The sequence below is a fragment of the Rhipicephalus microplus genome, chromosome X (genome assembly GCF_043290135.1).
Source record: "Rhipicephalus microplus isolate Deutch F79 chromosome X, USDA_Rmic, whole genome shotgun sequence".
NCBI lineage: Eukaryota > Metazoa > Arthropoda > Arachnida > Ixodida > Ixodidae > Rhipicephalus > Rhipicephalus microplus.
In genome coordinates, this window is record NC_134710.1 from 307,811,671 (window position 1) to 307,828,421 (window position 16,751).

At 45.8% G+C, this 16,751-nt stretch overlaps 1 protein-coding gene across 1 annotated transcript in view; it reads right to left on the reverse strand.

Moving 5' to 3' along the window:
* LOC119161361 (procollagen galactosyltransferase 1-A) overlaps positions 1–14,813 on the reverse strand; it is a 40,081-nt gene extending 25,268 nt beyond the window's left edge. Inside the window, exon 1 of the mRNA XM_037413799.2 lies at positions 14,685–14,813. Coding sequence (XP_037269696.2) covers positions 14,685–14,719 — 35 coding nt within the window. The 5' untranslated portion in view covers positions 14,720–14,813. The remainder of the gene's footprint in view (positions 1–14,684) is intronic.
* Between the last annotated feature and the right edge of the window lie 1,938 nt (positions 14,814–16,751).

The following is a 16,751-nucleotide window of genomic DNA, read 5'->3' on the forward strand; positions in this document are numbered from 1 at the left end:
CACGTTCGCTTCCCCTCGCGCCGGAGTCTTTTTCTATATATATATATATATATATATATATATATATATATATATATATATATATATATACCTGGTGGTAATTCGGTATCTTCCGCAGCTGTCAAACGAAGTGGCCTCTGGGGGTCGTCGCTGAGCGTGCAGTCCGTGTCGGTGAGGTGGACGACGCGTTGGCCACAGCAAATAGCCGCGGAGGCAGAAGAAAGAAAATCCCATCCTTAAGTTAGTCGGTGAGAGCAGCGGGACAGGACAGCAAACTGGATATGATGGCGGATGCCGTCGATGAAAACAAGCACAGTACGAAACGCGGAAGGGCGAATGACGTTCCCCTGGGCAGCGACTAACGTGGGGCCATCGTAAGGCGTCGTTACTTTCTTTAAATGTTCACACAAATCACCACGTATAACAGACAATGTCGCACCTGTGTCCACCAAAGCATCGACTCGCACTCCTTCTACTTCCACAGAGACCATGTTCCACGGGCCTGATTGAGGAAATTCAGTTCTAATTGCGAATGCAGTTTTTCCTCCACAAACTGCATTATTTAGTTTTCCGAATAAATATCAGAGGAGAATGAGGCGGGCCGAAGTGGAGAAGTGGAACGGCGGAAGGGCGAAGGCGAGCGGCGTCTCGTGTTTCGGCTGTTCCGTGGTGCAGTCGACGCCGGAGGAGATGGAGACCGGTGCGGGGGCGACGAATAACGCCGACCTTGATAAGAGGCCCCACTGTACAAATCCCGTTCACGCGTGTCGTTCCGACGCTCATCTTGCTGGCGCTTTCGGCAGAAACGAGATATGTGGCCGCGATAGCCGCAGTAGTAGCAGACAGGGCGGGACGAGCGCCAGGGTGGGGAGTAGAAGGCGTTAGGGGCCCCTGGAGATAGCACGGTCAGGTGGGCCGAAGGAGGGTCAGGGGGCATGGAACGGTAGTTCACCGGGGGAGCAGCAGCGACCAACATGTACGATGCTAGCGGCAACGTCGTGTTTACCTCGCTGGGAGGCATAGCAGCGACCTGCGCGTAGGTTCGTATGGGCCGAGACGAGGGTGACTGGACGTGAGCCGGAGAATTCAGAGATGTCAGTTTTTCCCTGATAGTTTCGCGTAATGTCACTCCCATAGACTGTGGAGAACACGGTGGAGAAGGTGGGAAACCCATGTTCTGCAACTTTTCACGTATTATGTCTTTTATGAGGTCACGGAGAGGTCTGTTAGATTGTTCGCCTATGTCTGGTTGTAGACGAACGGAGTCCAGAGTATCGAGGCGCTGACATGTCGTGACGACGTCGGCTATGGTAGCCGGGTTCCGAGCAACCATGGTATTGAAGGCAACAGGGACTATGCCCTTCATAATGTGGCGTACTTTGTCGGACTCCGGCATAGATGAATTGGCCCGCCGGCAGAGCGCAAGAACGTCCTCGATGTACGACGTGTACGACTCACCGGAATGTTGTTGACGAGTGTCGAGGGTTCTCTTCGCGACTGCGGACCGAATGGCCAGTGTGCCAAAAACATGACGTAGCTGCTGCTCGAAGGTAGCCCAGTCAGGTATGTTCGATTATGTGGTTAAAGTACCGCGTCTTTGCCACACTGGTCAAGTAGAAAGATACGTAGCGGAGCTTGGCGCTATCGTCCCAGCAATTAGCAACACTCACGCGGCTGTACTCATCGAGCCAGTCTTCCACGTCTTCCCCGCAACGTCCGGCGAAGAGAGGGGATCACGCTGGTGGCTGTGTACGTACACAGGAGGCGCGGCTGAAGACGGCGCGAGAGAGATGGCAGCAGGAGATGGCAGCAGGAGATGGCAGCAGTGATGGTAGCAGCGCCGGCAGGCTCGTTCTGTGACATGCTGCCAGACAGGGGGGGGGGGGGGGGGGTAAGGGCAATCGGCGGCCTGAACGCAGCTCCAGGAAGTCAAGCGAAGTGGGAGAGGACCGAGGACCGAAAATCCACTTCCACCACGTATGAAATCTGGGTTGAGACAGCGTTTATTCAGCCCAAGGGCTCAGCAACGAACGGGCAGTCTGAGACCGAGCGTGCACACACCCGATGATGATTGTGGTGACCCCCAGTAAAGATGAGGACTGGGACCCAGACGGATGACGATGATGATTATGATAATGCATATATGAGAAGCGCATAATGAATGACCCAATATATATATATATATATATATATATATAGTGTTAAAACACGGAAAAAACGAGAAAAAACGAGCCCTTAGGTATACACTTCTTTCCCCCCCTCTCTCTCTCTCTCTCTCTCTCTCTCTCTCTCTATATATATATATATATATATATATATATATATATATATATATATATATATATATATATATATATATATATATATATATATATATATATATTGAGCGACGCCGACTTTGCCACCGGCGGCAAAATAACCTCCCTTCATTTCCCCTTGGTTTCTTTCTCTCTCTCTCTTAGTCAGCATCCTGCGTCGGCAGCGTCGGCGTCCCGCCCCGTCGGGGACGAGTATGCAACACAACACCAGCACGTGATGACGTCCCCAAATGACGTCAGATATAGCCAGCAATTGTGAATTCATGATAACGCAATCATGATGTCCCTGTGACGTCAGATGACGTAACATAAAATGATTATGTAATGACATGACATCGTAACTTAATCAAATGGTCAAATGTGATCCGATCAAGGTGGCAACGCAAAATCAGGTGAGGCGCCTCCGATTTTGGAGGCAGTGCAATACTACGTTGGGCTCCAAGCGCTTTCGAAGGGTGGAGCGCAGGGATCTGTGCCTCGACTGTGAAGAAAAAAAAAAAAGATGGGTTTCACCTTCGAGTCGCCGTAACTGAATGTATGAGGGACCTTGTGAGTTTTATAAATTTATTATTCATCTATTAATATTTAGCAGGTACACGCAAACTCGCCACTAAAATGGACAAGTTTGTCAAGTGCGTCCCGTGAAGATATCAACCTGTGATAGGGCACTTCATGAGCTAACGTTACCTTTCAGTACCCAAAGGCCTTATGTCAGGCGTGCGCTGGGGCGATTGGGCGTCGAGCTAATATTTATGGTCGCTAAAACTAACGAGTCTTGCGAAGCTTTTAATCGTCCCAGAAACCTACGGGGCGACAGATAATGCACGGATAGCTGTTCAAGCTTACTGGATTCAACCACATCCTGTGGACACGATGCTCCTTCCACGGCGTGCACTCTTGCCGAGCTCTCGACTAACATGTATGCATCAAACCTATAAATTGTGGCGCATGACGGTAGCACTCCTGGGTACCTTCACCAAGCTTCATCTTCCTATTTGCACCTACTAAGAGCAGCTGTCTCGAGAATAACCATGCCTTTGGGTAATTTAGCATGGCCAAGAAACCCAAAGCGCACGGCTAGTTCTGCCTGAACAGGCCACCCCGGCAATGTAAGCAATGAACGAAAACTAGAGATTTACTCTAAGCTCTACTTCAACATTGAAGTACCGTGCTAACAGGATTGGTGGTAGTTGGCCACCATTGAGACGCCACGATTGCATGTTTGGCGTGGAGACATGAAAACAAAATGTAGGCGCTCACTCAGTGATTCAGGTTGCAGGCGCCAGTGAGTGTTATACTTGCGCGAAGGACAACTGTCTTCTGCCGCCTCTCTCTTCGGCAAGAAAACATCGATAAACTCAGTGCACGCATAGACAAATAGCTGCCATTCGCCGACCCAAAGTATATGAACCTGGAGACTGAAACATGATGTAATGAACCCCTGTAGCACGGACAATATGTATAAGGTTATAACTGAATGTAGGAACAGCGCAACCTAGAAATAGTTACTTCGTAACTGCGGAAGCGAAAAAAAAAACAAGGACAGAAAAGAGCGCTTCACTAGTTACGAAGTAACTACTTATAGGTTGCGCTGTTGCTACATTCAGTGATGTCCTACCAACTTGCCCAAGTTTCCACGCTGTATAAGGTCATATAGAGTGAACGCACTTCGCCAGCAATGCCATTAGCAGGTTGCCACAATTCAACGTTCTGGGAGACATGCAGAGGACTTTTGTCGGGCGAGGAAACATGACTTGCTGCGTCACTCGAGCAGCAACTGCGAACTTCGCTTATACAAGCGCGGTGGCGAGCACTGGCACGCGCTTTCTCGACATACAACAGTAGGCGGCTCGTAGAGACGTGCGGTGCTCTTACCACTCATCTCGCGTTGAGACAACAGAAAGCGCGAAAGCCACTTCACCGTATTCGCTTAAAGTGACCCTGCCACACTTTTCCGAGTAGCCATAGAATGACTTCAGTAAAGGAACTTATTGCTTCATGAATTTACCACCGCAAAAGTTTTTTTAGAATTCGTCCAGTACGAGCGGAGTTGAAAAGACTTGTCGCACGCTGCCATTGCTTTCTCTCTTCTTTCGTCCCGACGAAAGCACTGGAAGCTAAGCAGATGGTAATAGCCCGGGGAAAGAAAATACGTCGCACACGCCTTTTGACATTGGCCAGTTTCTCTTTCTTTTCTTTCTTCGAATGCGCGGTTTTTCAGTGCGACCGCTCGCGTATACGCGCACAAGTCGCGGCCCTCCACTGTGTAGTTACTTACAGCGCAACACCAAAAAAAAAAAAAATACAGGACAGGGAAGGAGCAAAATAGAAAGAAAAGACGGCGCTGTATTTTCTTTCTCTTTCGCTGTCTTTACTTTATCTTGTGGCTCAGGCCACAGCCGGGCTCCGCTGTGGCCTGAGCAGTTCCCGAACGCTTTGAACAGCCAATGGCGCGATACTGGCCTACGAGGCAGCAATTTTGGAATATATAGCATAATTTGTAGAGAGAAGAAAAAGTGATCTTTATCTGACCTTGAGAGGTTATTGTAAATTGTACCCCACGTACTGCACTGTTATATTTGGCTCGCACGTTCTTGGGAGCCTCGGCTATCAAACAGCAGCATTTTCTGACCATGCTGAAAAAGTGTTACAGGGCCCCTTTGAACCAGAGTTTTGTGAAATTACGCGGGAACGAATCCAAAAGTACTAGCTGATATAAGTTTTGTTTTTGTATAACACTCGAATTCATTGCTAGCGCACTGAATGCTTCGCCCTTGAGGCGACAGTTTGACGTTTTATGAATACTTTTGCTTTGTTTTTATACTCGAAATATTTTCACCAAAGGATACACCTTTACGATCCAAAAAAGCTACACGAACGGAAAGGAGCAAATATTTTCGTGAACTGAAAGCATTTTCTTTTCTATCAGAAGGCGAACTACTGAAAGTAGTGAAAGGTCTAGCACCGCTCTTGATGCGTCTAAATAGATACTTCACTTATGACAAATTTCCAAGCAGTGATGAATGTGTGTAAACTACCAAAACAACTGTAATCAAATGTTGCAATGGTGCGGATTATGAAGCTCATGTGGGCCACTTCACACGCGACGGCGGTTGCTCTTGCACAAAAACACACGCTTGCCAGCGAAAGTCAGTACGAGTGACGGATGCAGGTGACGCGACAAGCTAGCAGTACTACAAACTGTGTTGTATGTTACAAGCCGTACGGCTTGTAAACATCGCTGTCACGGATTTAACACGTCGGAGCAGCCGTGAGAACTTCAACTACTGCACAAAGTTGAGCTGCGACAAGCTTGTGTTCAATGTCCAAATGGTGGTACTTCCAGACATGAGTGGCCGCATATATAAACATCGCCGACAGAACTAAGGTGGCTGCCCCGCCGCGGTGGTCTAGCGGCTAAGGTACTCGGTTGCCGACCCGCAGGTCGCGGGTTCAAATCACGGCTGCGGCGGCTGCATTTCCGATGGAGGCGGAAATGTTGTAGGCCCGTGTGCTCAGATTTGGGTGCACGTTAAAGAACCCCAGGTGGTCGAAATTTCCGGAGCCCTCCACTACGGCGTCTCTCATAATCATATGGTGGTTTTGAGACGTTAAACCCCACAAATCATCAGAACTAAGGTGGCTCTAGCACCGCGTCTTGCCCAGATATTCACAATTACTATTTATTTACACAGTGACATTTTCTATAGCACACCTTTGAAAAATTTGAGGGCTTTTAAACTCTGCGTATTACACACGAAAACGTCAAATATATTTTTACTGTCTGCATTTCATGACGAGATACAGCTGCGATAGGAACACAAGACCACGGCCGTTCGACAGAAAAGCCAGGTCAGTCGTGAAAAACACAAAACACGTTTCGCTTCGAATAGCAAACAATGTATTCGAATGGGCGTTTTCGAGCGCTCTAGAGCACTCGGAAAAGTGGCTGTGCCTTCGGTTGGTAGAATTTGAGCGCGGCGCCTACCTACGGTTGGCTCTTTCAGAGCGTTGGCCTCTGCCTCAGAGCGCTCCCGACCGCTCTGACTTCAAAGTGGGAGCGTGGCACGATCTGGCCGAGAGGACGAATCACGTGACACAAGCCAGCCAATCACGTGGCTGCCGGTAGGTGAACGAGGTGAGGTGAGGAGCGCGAGCGTGCATTTCGGTTGAGGGCATCGCCGGGTGCGTAATACTTCGTACATGTGCGCTGTTAATGGCGTTTTTGCGCACGTTTGGGGCTTATTCACATCTACAAAGCCATAAATAAAGCATGTCAATAACGAGGTGGCTAGCGAAGGCAGAGGAAACGTCAATGCTGTCGTTGCAGCATCTCACAGACAGCCTTGTGATCTGCCTTGAAGATAGCAGTGCGGACTATAGGAGGATCGCTAGATTTATGTGCACAGCTCAGAAGGCCTTCGCTATGCCCAGCCATGTTAGAGAGATAGAGAGGGAGAGATATAACGAATATAAGAAAGGTCAGACATGTCAGAGATGTTCACTGAACTTATCGGCACCATTTGTTGACGCGGCACAACAATGTTTGCCCGGCAGCTTCCAGCGCTGGTTTCACGGGGGCGCTATAGACGCACTGCTCTAAGCGCTCTGAGATCACCGATGTATTCGGTTGGTACGCTGCCTCTCCCGCTCCGATTGCGAGCTGCCTTTGCATCCGGCGACTCTGAGTCAGAGGACCAACCGAATACGCCATAAGACATGCTTCACTGCTCCACCGAGGTGGCCTGCTAATGGCCCTCGACTGCTAACCCGAAGGTCGTGGTATCAAATCCCGGCTGCATTTTCGATGGAGGCGAAAGTGTTTGAGGCCCGTGTACTTATATAATTAAGGTATAAAACCCTATAGGTGGCCGAAATTTCTGGAGCCCTTTACAACGGCGGCGTCTCTCATAATCATATGGTGGTTTTAGAACGTTAAAGCCCAGATATTATTAAGACGTGCTCTACTGCTAGATATGGAGCTGGAGTGATCATGCCGAAGAAGCGTGTCATTAGCGGTGCTGGTGTCCGACTGGCCAGCTACTCGAAGAATTCCCACGCAACAAACCCAGAATTGAGCGACCTGGCGTATAAAACAAGTTATCTTCTCTGCAGCAATTTAGAAGTTACACACTGTGAGCAAAAAATATCCGAGTTTGGGGTTTTTGCGGCTCATGACTTCTGAAAACTCTCTCGAGTTTAAAATTACTACCTCGTGTAGGAGTAAAGGATAGTACATGACATAGTTTTACCACCACCTCTCAGGCAAGTAGTAAAAGGATGTCAAAATCCAGTTTTACCACGTAGAGAGTTTTTATCACGTGATTTTTAGCCTGCGTTTCACAGTTTATTACCACGTGACTGCAAGGTGCAGCTTCTTCGGCGGTTTTTGCCCCATACCCCCCTTGTGACGCTCTCAGTGAATCCTGAAGGTACGCGAGGACCACAGATGTTTTTTTGTTTTGTTTTTTTTGGCATCGCCGTGCCTCAGGACTGACCTCGAGTCAACGCACTTTTACTGGAACTGGGGGCAGCATAAGCACAAGTGAGAACAGCATTCTGTGAACGAAAACAGAAGACGGGGGGGGGGGGGCTCTCAAAAAAGAAAAAAAACAAGAAAGAAAATCTGCTGGGGAAAGTTGTCCTGCATATTTTCGCAAATTGTTGGCTTTTGCTCAGCGATGGTCTTGGAGACAGACGGTGCAAGAAGCTCGGTATCTGTGTGCCTGGTTGGGCTGATGGATGTCACGTGTTTGCTACATCATCGAGCGACCGTGCGCTTCCGAGCGCCTCCGAATCTGCACGTCGCGGATATCTCGCTTCCGAGCCCAATCGCGAAGATCTGCCAGTGGTAACAAAATCAATCTGGTATCATCGTCTGTGCTTGCCTACTGGAGAAGCAATAAGCAAAATGCTTCACTCTGTCGTCGGCACCGAGCCGCGGCCGCCAGTGACCAGTGGAAGTGTGTCGCCGGGGCAGGTGAAAGAAGCATCGCATATATTTTGTTCCACAGTAGGCGATATATGCATGAGTGAAGAGCTGCCCGAATCGCCCGCCTCATGCGCCAACTGTTCTCAAACATGTTGCACGAAGCCGATAAGAGGCAGACGGAACCAACAAGTGGCTGCCGGTGATCACGAAGAAAACCCGGACGGTAGTCTTTCGTTGGAAGCCCCGCCGCGGTGGTCTAGTGGCTAAGGTACTCGGCTGCTGACCCGCAGGGCGCGGGTTCGAATCCCGGCTGTGGCGGCTGCATTTCCGATGCAGCCGGAAATCTTGTGGGCCCGTGTGCTCAGATTTGGGTGCACGTCAAAGAACCCCAGGTGGTCTAAATTTCCGGAGCCCTCCACTACGGCGTCTCTCATAATCATAGAGTGGTTTTGGGACGTTAAACCCCACATATCATCATCTTTCGTTGGAAGTATGCATACACCGCCCCGTCCCCGTAAGATACCGGTAACGTGTTCATTTGTGTCTGAAATGACGACGAAATTTGCACAAGATATGTGTTCTGTGATCGCCAGCTTTGTTTCATCGGATAGCCGTGCTCCTCGAAAAGGCCTAGCACGCCATCGGTAAGCAGCTTATATGCAGGCGTGGACCACTCTTCTACGCCCGTTGTGCTGCTACTGTGTTTGTGCACCGTCGCTCAATGAAAATCATTGAGCTACCATGGTTTGTGCGTACTTAGGTACATTTTATGGACTTGTGCATCAGCAATGCTAACACGCGTGGGGCCATGAGCCCGGTGTGCCAAGTAATTATTGGTAATCAAAAAGGTGAGATCGGGTAGATTTAAGATAAAAGGTCGGTGTGACATTTAATGCCCTGCAGCCCACCTTAATTTTACGTTTGCGCCTTCAACCGTTGTTTTTAATTGATGCAAAAAAGAGCTCTCCTACCGGTACTACACGGCCGTTCAAAAAGTCGTGCCTATATATACCGAATTGTCGAAGTGTAGGCGAGCAACGCGTGCAGTCTGTTCGAGTGGTGTATTATTCTGCATTTGTTGTGTGTGCGTGTTTGTCTGTGTGTGAATCTATGTGTCACCAATTCTGCCGTTTAATAAATTCAATCAATTCTGCTATTTGATAAACTTGTCGACTCTGGGCGAAGTCACCCGTCAATTTTTATTTTTTTACCACCGGAAATAACTACCAAAAATCACCTCAAAAACCTTGTGAAGGCAGTAAAAATTTACTCTCTTTATACTCGCTCAAAACCTCACTGGGGTAAATAATTACTACTCTCCCTACGTTCAAAAACTCAGTTAGCAAGAGAGTAAATTTTTACCTCGATAGTAGGTGGTAAAAAAACCCCAGGAAAGGTTGTGCGCTAGAGGACAAATGGTTTACCCAGTTTTTGAGGTTATTTCAGGTCATTTTCGTTTAGTGTGCACGTGACAGTGGTCGGCAACGACCGATAAGTGGAATGTCATCAAACGAATGCAAAAAATGCTCCCTCTGGGAATCATAAAAAGCACAGCTAGTGCTCAACGCTGCAGAACACACTTCCAAGCAAGTGTTCAGCGAGCCCATTTCACTGCGTCGAAGTGTATAGCACCAGTAGCAACGGCTAAACTATATATAAAATACTAGTACCGTAGTCGCCATTATTTTTAAACATTTTCGTTATTAAAGACAACAAAATAAACTGCAAAGTGAAATCTTATATTTTACCGTTTTCCTCCGTTTGTCATATAGATGCGACGCTGTCTTGTCGTGCCTTAAATCGTTAGGATTGATGTTATTATTGAAATTCCTAAAATTTACTTCATTTGCACAGACGTTTATTATAGGTGCTCTTTATAGTTGAACCAAAATACTGTATAGTAAGCAAGTATTGACAAAACAACAACAATAGCCACCACAATAAATCTTGCTTACTCGTTTACTAATCTTCATTACTATAATTTTTAATATACTTTTTTTTTACTCGTTGCAGTGCGAGGCAAAAAAGACAATCAGTACGCCAAAGGACAATGTCTCAATATAAAAAGAGTACATTTTGCTATTGAAACTATAGCATTGGACACGGTGGTCCTAGAATAGCCAGTTGTGCCACAGCGACAAGGTAAGCGAATTGCGATACTGCTCCGCGCCATAGAGGCAGCTTGTTGCGAGAGAACATTTCGCTGTGACCGCTGCCATCGTTCAGTGTCAGTGGCTTTGCGCTGTGTCGATTTTCTTAGAATGCTAAGTGGATTCGGTACTCCACGACCTCTTTGACTTTTAATCAATAGTCTTCCTCTCTCTCCGTTTTCCACGAATGTGTTTTCCGGCCACAGCAGGCGACGAATGCCAGAGCGATCGTGTGTATTGTGCTTTAGGTGCTCTCTTAATAAATCGTGGAGGTCAATAATATTTTAGCCAATGGATCAATCAATCAATCAATAAAAAGCTGCGATCTATATGAAAAAAAGTCACAGCTTTGCCGCAAAGGCGAAGCAATGAACGCGTCAATTTGGAAGGTCACGCACAGAATAGCATGCAGATCGAAACGTGCCCCGCGTTTTCACGCACAAAGGACGCATGAAACGCACTCACAAGTACAGAATAACGTGAATAAGCGTCTCAGTTGTCATTTCGCTGTGTCTGAGAACACTCCCTTTTCGCAAACCAAGACTGTGCAACGTTTGCAGTGACCTTTTAAAAACATTTTTTTAATTGGTAGCTGATTCTAGAATTACACTTGTAAACATGGGTCACCCTATGTATGTGACGTAAGGGCCTACTCTTTTTTGAAAGACCCAGCCTTTCCAAGCAGACAGATTCCACGCGCGCTTTCTCCTACAAGGCGACGACGACGCGAGCACAGTTCAGTTTTGTTAGCTGTACACAGCGTGTTCCAGGTGAAGACATTGCACAGCCGCGTAAAACATGAGCTCTGCCGTGTTTTACCAAATACCACCATCTTATTACGAGGCATAACCAGAGTGGGTACAGGCATTGTTGACATACGAGACGAAACGTGAGTAGGTAGTAACACACAAAGCTTTCAGTGCGAGATAGTATTAAGAAACAGAAAAGCAGTGCATGCACATCGTAAGTGATGAGAAAGAAAGCGCGGCACGTACTGTAGAGCTCTTTCAGTTTGACAATGAGGAAATGTGATGGTCGGCCCACGAAGTATATTAGCTTTCGAGGCACAAGCTCATTAGTGGAATTCTACAAGGCGAGCTTAAAACAGAAAATTCCGTTCTTTTACAAAGTAATACCCCTGTCACACGGCAAATATAATGTCATTTACAGTGAATTTTATTCGTTTGTAATGCCATTTGTTTGCTGTTACAAGGGAAAACTAATGCCATTTGACGAAAATGACATTTTCTGGCGAATGAGTTCCCGAAACACATTCGAATTCAATTTCGGGCCGAATGAGTAGTCTCGACGCCAATGACTTTTAAAGAGATGACTGTTAACTTATGTATGCGCATCTTTTATCATTTGTAAATATCTTATTCTTTACTACATCAACTTACTACTGGTTTTGGGACATAATGGCACACGCGACAGTCTCTAAAAATGAAAAAAAAATTATTCTCAACTACAGTGACTGGACGCCGGCCATGTTTCATTTTTGTTTTGTTGCCGTTGTTGCTTCCATCGTGGGTGCTGATCGTCAAATCGCACGTGTTGTGGTGGCTAAGGTGGCGACTACACGAAGTCGCTGCATGACATCGGAAGTCAGTCATGCCCACCGCTTCAGTTCACTTTACAACTGTACTCATGCCTGGTCATATCGTCGGCCATGTTGGCTTTCGAGTGTTTTGTGCAGCTGTAACAAGTTGTGTAAAACAGCTGCGTTTATATTCTGGGAGCGCTTTTTTATCTATAAAAACTATTTTTTTGTGTGTGAATACACGCATGTTACAAGCAAGTGCATTTCTTATGTGTCCCGAAATTCATGGCTCAGGAGGGCTAGCGCCATGATCATCAATTCAAAATGACATTTGTTTTCGTCGTGTGATAGCACGCAGTTATATAGAAGGAATTAGGTCTGCTTAATGTCATTCCTTGTAAATTAAATTAGATTTGCCGTGTGACAGTGGTTTAACATAACCTGCGAGACATGAGAGTAAAGGCCGTTAATCAACAATGATATTTAGTCTCGCACTTTTGTAAACATTAGGAGGCAAGACTCTCTCTTTCTTTTTCCGTCTCCGGTAACATAATTCGATTGGAAGCATATTTAGACCATAGCGATGCGAGAAAATTTATGTAAACTAAAAAGGACGCCACATTCTGAAAGAAAAAAAAGTTAAGACATTGACCAGGTTCAGGGTGCCCAATTGATTTTGGCAGAAACACTAGTATGACGGACGCCGTTATGCAGCGACTATGCTAAGCTGTCAAGCACCATTTTTAGGCGTCAGTGTCACTTCATACGGTTGGGGCGCTGTACGCTTACAAAAAGTGTTGCCCTGTTACTGTAGTACAGTTGTTAAGGCGACGGGCAGCCTCACTGCTATATTTACAATTACTATAATAATTTATAACTGTTGGGGTCTTACCCGCCAACAACGTTGTGATTATGAGGAACGTCGTTGTGTTCACATGCCATTCACTTATGCTCCGTAAATTTTGACCATCTGGTGTTTCTTAACATCCGCCTAAAGATCTAAGTACAACGGCCTCCAGCCAGTGCACTTATATTTATATGAGTAGATACCAGTGGTATTACAATTCTATTTGTAGTTGGACTAGCTGGAACTCCGATACCCCTGCCACACGTGGCAACTTATGTGCACTTCGAGCGTGGGCACTTATACTCACGGAGTGTCACTTTGGCGATGCGCTGCTACACGAGTAAACGAAGTGTAGTTTGGCAAGTATGGCTGTTGCAATTCACGGATTAGTGGCGCCACACATAATTGTTATATTTTTGCTCCCGTGTCTCAGCGTCGGAGTCTGCGCGGAAGTCGCACCAGGTGGCCACGCCATCACAAATCACTAGAGAACGACATACCTACACATGTTGAACGGTGCGAGGAAGTAAACAACGCGACAGACACGGCGTGTGCAAGGCATGCATGTGCTCTGGCATCCCCCCAGCGGACGCGACCGCAAACTGCCCGAGGGCAATGTCTTTTGTTGTTGTTGTTGTTGTTGTTGTTGTTATTGTTGTACAACCTCTTTTAGTAATTGAGCAGTATTTCTAATCACGAAAACAATGATTTAAAATACTATGAGCACCACTTGATGCCATGGTGCATTTGTTCGTACACCACTGCAACCGAGGCCATATATTCCGTCGCAGCGAAGTGAGGTTGGCGAACGCTCTTGCCCGCAAGTGTACCTACTTTGCAGCGAGTGACAGCAAACTTCCTCGCCTGACAGCGTGCAAATGACACTCGCGGCGAAGTGCACTCGCTCAAAGGGCACTGAAGTTGCCACGTGAGACAGGGCTTTATATAATGGTCCCTACTCAAGTACAAGTTGGGGTTTCGTTCTCACGAAGACACTTGATATATATTTAGGTATAAAAGCTGCTTCGGCTCCTTCCAGAGTTCCTCGGTCATATCAGGTTGGAGTGCGGGTGGTGAAATGTGTGGGTGGATGCAATTTCGATAACCTGCAACGTGTTCAAACTAGGCGTAACGTCGATAATTTCAGACTGTATACCACATGGATAAAAGCGGGTTCGGAGAGCACAAGAGATCTTTGAAAGGCTTGATCCGCTTGAAGCCAACACTAATCCAGCTCCTCTTAAACATGACTGTTGATGGTAGCCTTGAAAGTCACCGTGAATAACTTGGTTATAACTGCAATGCCTTGAGGTTGCGTTCGATACGGATATATAAACACGCCTGAGCAACATGCAAATCAAGGAAAACTTGAAGACAAACCACAGAACACAACAAAACAGGGCACTTGACATAGTTTGATTCTTTTTAGCCTTCTTTTTACCAGAATAGCTGGAACATCTACCAATTACTGCACCCTTTTTCCCCTTCAACCCCCCTCCCTCTCCCAATCAGAGAAAAGAGCAACGCCACCTCAAATAAGGAAATCGTGTTTCACACTGCAGTTACCCCGAACCTAATGTCTCAACTCCCTCCAATGCGTAAACTGCTCATTTATGCACGTAGTTCTAACACCTTAATCGTGTTTACGCACGCTTGAACAAGAGGCGCGCGCTTTTTCATTATTATGCAACCAAGCAGAAAAAAGAAAAAACTAACTGAATGAATTCCGGCACACTACTTCGTTCACTACGCGCGTTTCGTTCCAAGGAGAAGTGTATTAGCGTGTCCTTTATTAAGGGCATGCTGCTGCTGTACGGGCGCGCTTACACAACAATAAGGCCGTTTGTCACTTGTATTAAAGAAACAAAGAAATCACCACGATATATGATGAGCTTACCTGTTGTGATATGGATCTGCATACTCCGGCAGCATTCGGATGCCGTTCTCTCTGATGTAGCTGTCATTCAGTTTCCTGAAGGTTGAAAAACATACAAGAAAGATAAGATCAGAAAAAAAAACCTGAAGAACACCTTTTCGACACATGAGAGTACAGCCCTGATGACACTGCAACTACTACACAAGTAACTTTGTTCTGCTGCTCGAACTTAGAATCCCATAATGCGCTAACGCGGAGCCAAGCAGACCAATAAAAATACAGAGAACACAGAGCAGTCTTTGAAAAACAATGCAAGCGTTTTTTTATATCTGCGCCAGACCAAAATCATACATGATGTTGGTTAGCGGTGGGTTAATACGGCTGTGCATGGCTCTTCCTGTTCCTGGAGGGCGTTTTTTCTCTTCTCAGCCAAAGGCAAGTATACATATATATATATATATATATATATATGTGCAGAAGAATAACTTCGGTTGCCGCAAGGTTATAAATATGAAAGTAGATGCGCTTTTACATAAAACTGTTTATTCTGCTGACGTTTTGTCGGGCACCCCGTCTTTTTCAAGGCATAATGCCTTGAAAAAGGTAAAAAGATACATTATGCCTTGAAAAAGACGGGGTCCCCGTCGAAACGTCGGCCGAATAAACAGTTATGTGAAAGCGCATGCATATATATATATATATATATATATATATATATATATATATATATATATATATATATATATATATATATATATATATATATATATATATATACTTATATATATATATATAGTTCACGTGTTACGTGACGCCACATATGCGCATAAAAGAGTGTTTCACACTCGTCGCATGGCTTATAGATGGCGCTGACTGACACTCCTTCTTCTAAATTCACATATAAACAAAAAAAAAGTGGATGGAGGTAAGGCCGCTGTGATAGCTGAGTGGTTAGAGCATCGAACGCGTCATTCGAAGGTCGTGAGTTCGATTCCTGCTCACGGCTGGTTATTTTTTCACCCTCTTTTCTTTCTTATTTACATTCCATTGGTTCTAATAACTTCCCCTGTACATTCCTTGGCCTTACTGTCTGTTAGATCTCATAATTATTGTGTCAAAACACGGAAAAAACGAGCCCATAGGTATACACTTCTTTCCCTTTTTCATTAACGAGGGTCTCGTACTGGCAGACTTGGTGTCATTAGGTTGTATACGAGGGACTATTAATCAGCTGCCCGCTCGTAATAAGTTCACGTGCTACGTGACGCCACATATGCGCATAAAAGAGTGTTTCACACTCGTCACATGGCTTATAGATGGCGCTGACTGACACTCCTACTTTTAAACTCACATATAAACAAAAAAAAGTGGATGGAGGGAAGGCCGCTGTGATAGGTCAGTGGTTAGAGCATCGAACGCGTTATTTGAAGGTCGTGGGTTCGATTCCTGCTCACGGCTGGTTATTTTTTCACCCACTTTTCTTTCTTATTTACATTCCATTGGTTCTAATAACTTCCCCTGTACATTCCTTGGCCTTACTGTCTGTTAGATCTGATTAATATTGTGTCAAAACACGGAAAAAACGAGCCCTTAGTTATACACTTCTTTCCCTTTTTCATTAACGAGGGTCTCGTACTGGCAGACTTGGTGTCATTAGGTTGTATACGAGGAACTATTAATCAGCTGCCCGCTCGTAATAAGTTCACGTGCTACGTGACGCCACATATGCGCATAAAAGAGTGTTTCACACTCGTCGCATGGCTTATAGATGGCGCTGACTGACACTCCTACTTCTAAACTCACATATAAACAAAAAAAGTGGATGGAGGGAAGGCCGCTGTGATAGATCAGTGGTTAGAGCATCGAACGCGTTATTCGAAGGTCGTGGGTTCGATTCCTGCTCACGGCTGGTTATTTTTTCACCCACTTTTCTTTCTTATTTACATTCCATTGGTTCTAATAACTTCCCCTGTACATTCCTTGACATTACTGTCTGTTAGATCTCATTATATATATATATATATATATATATATATATATATATATATATATATATATATATATGCTGTGAAAGGACTTTTGTTATTA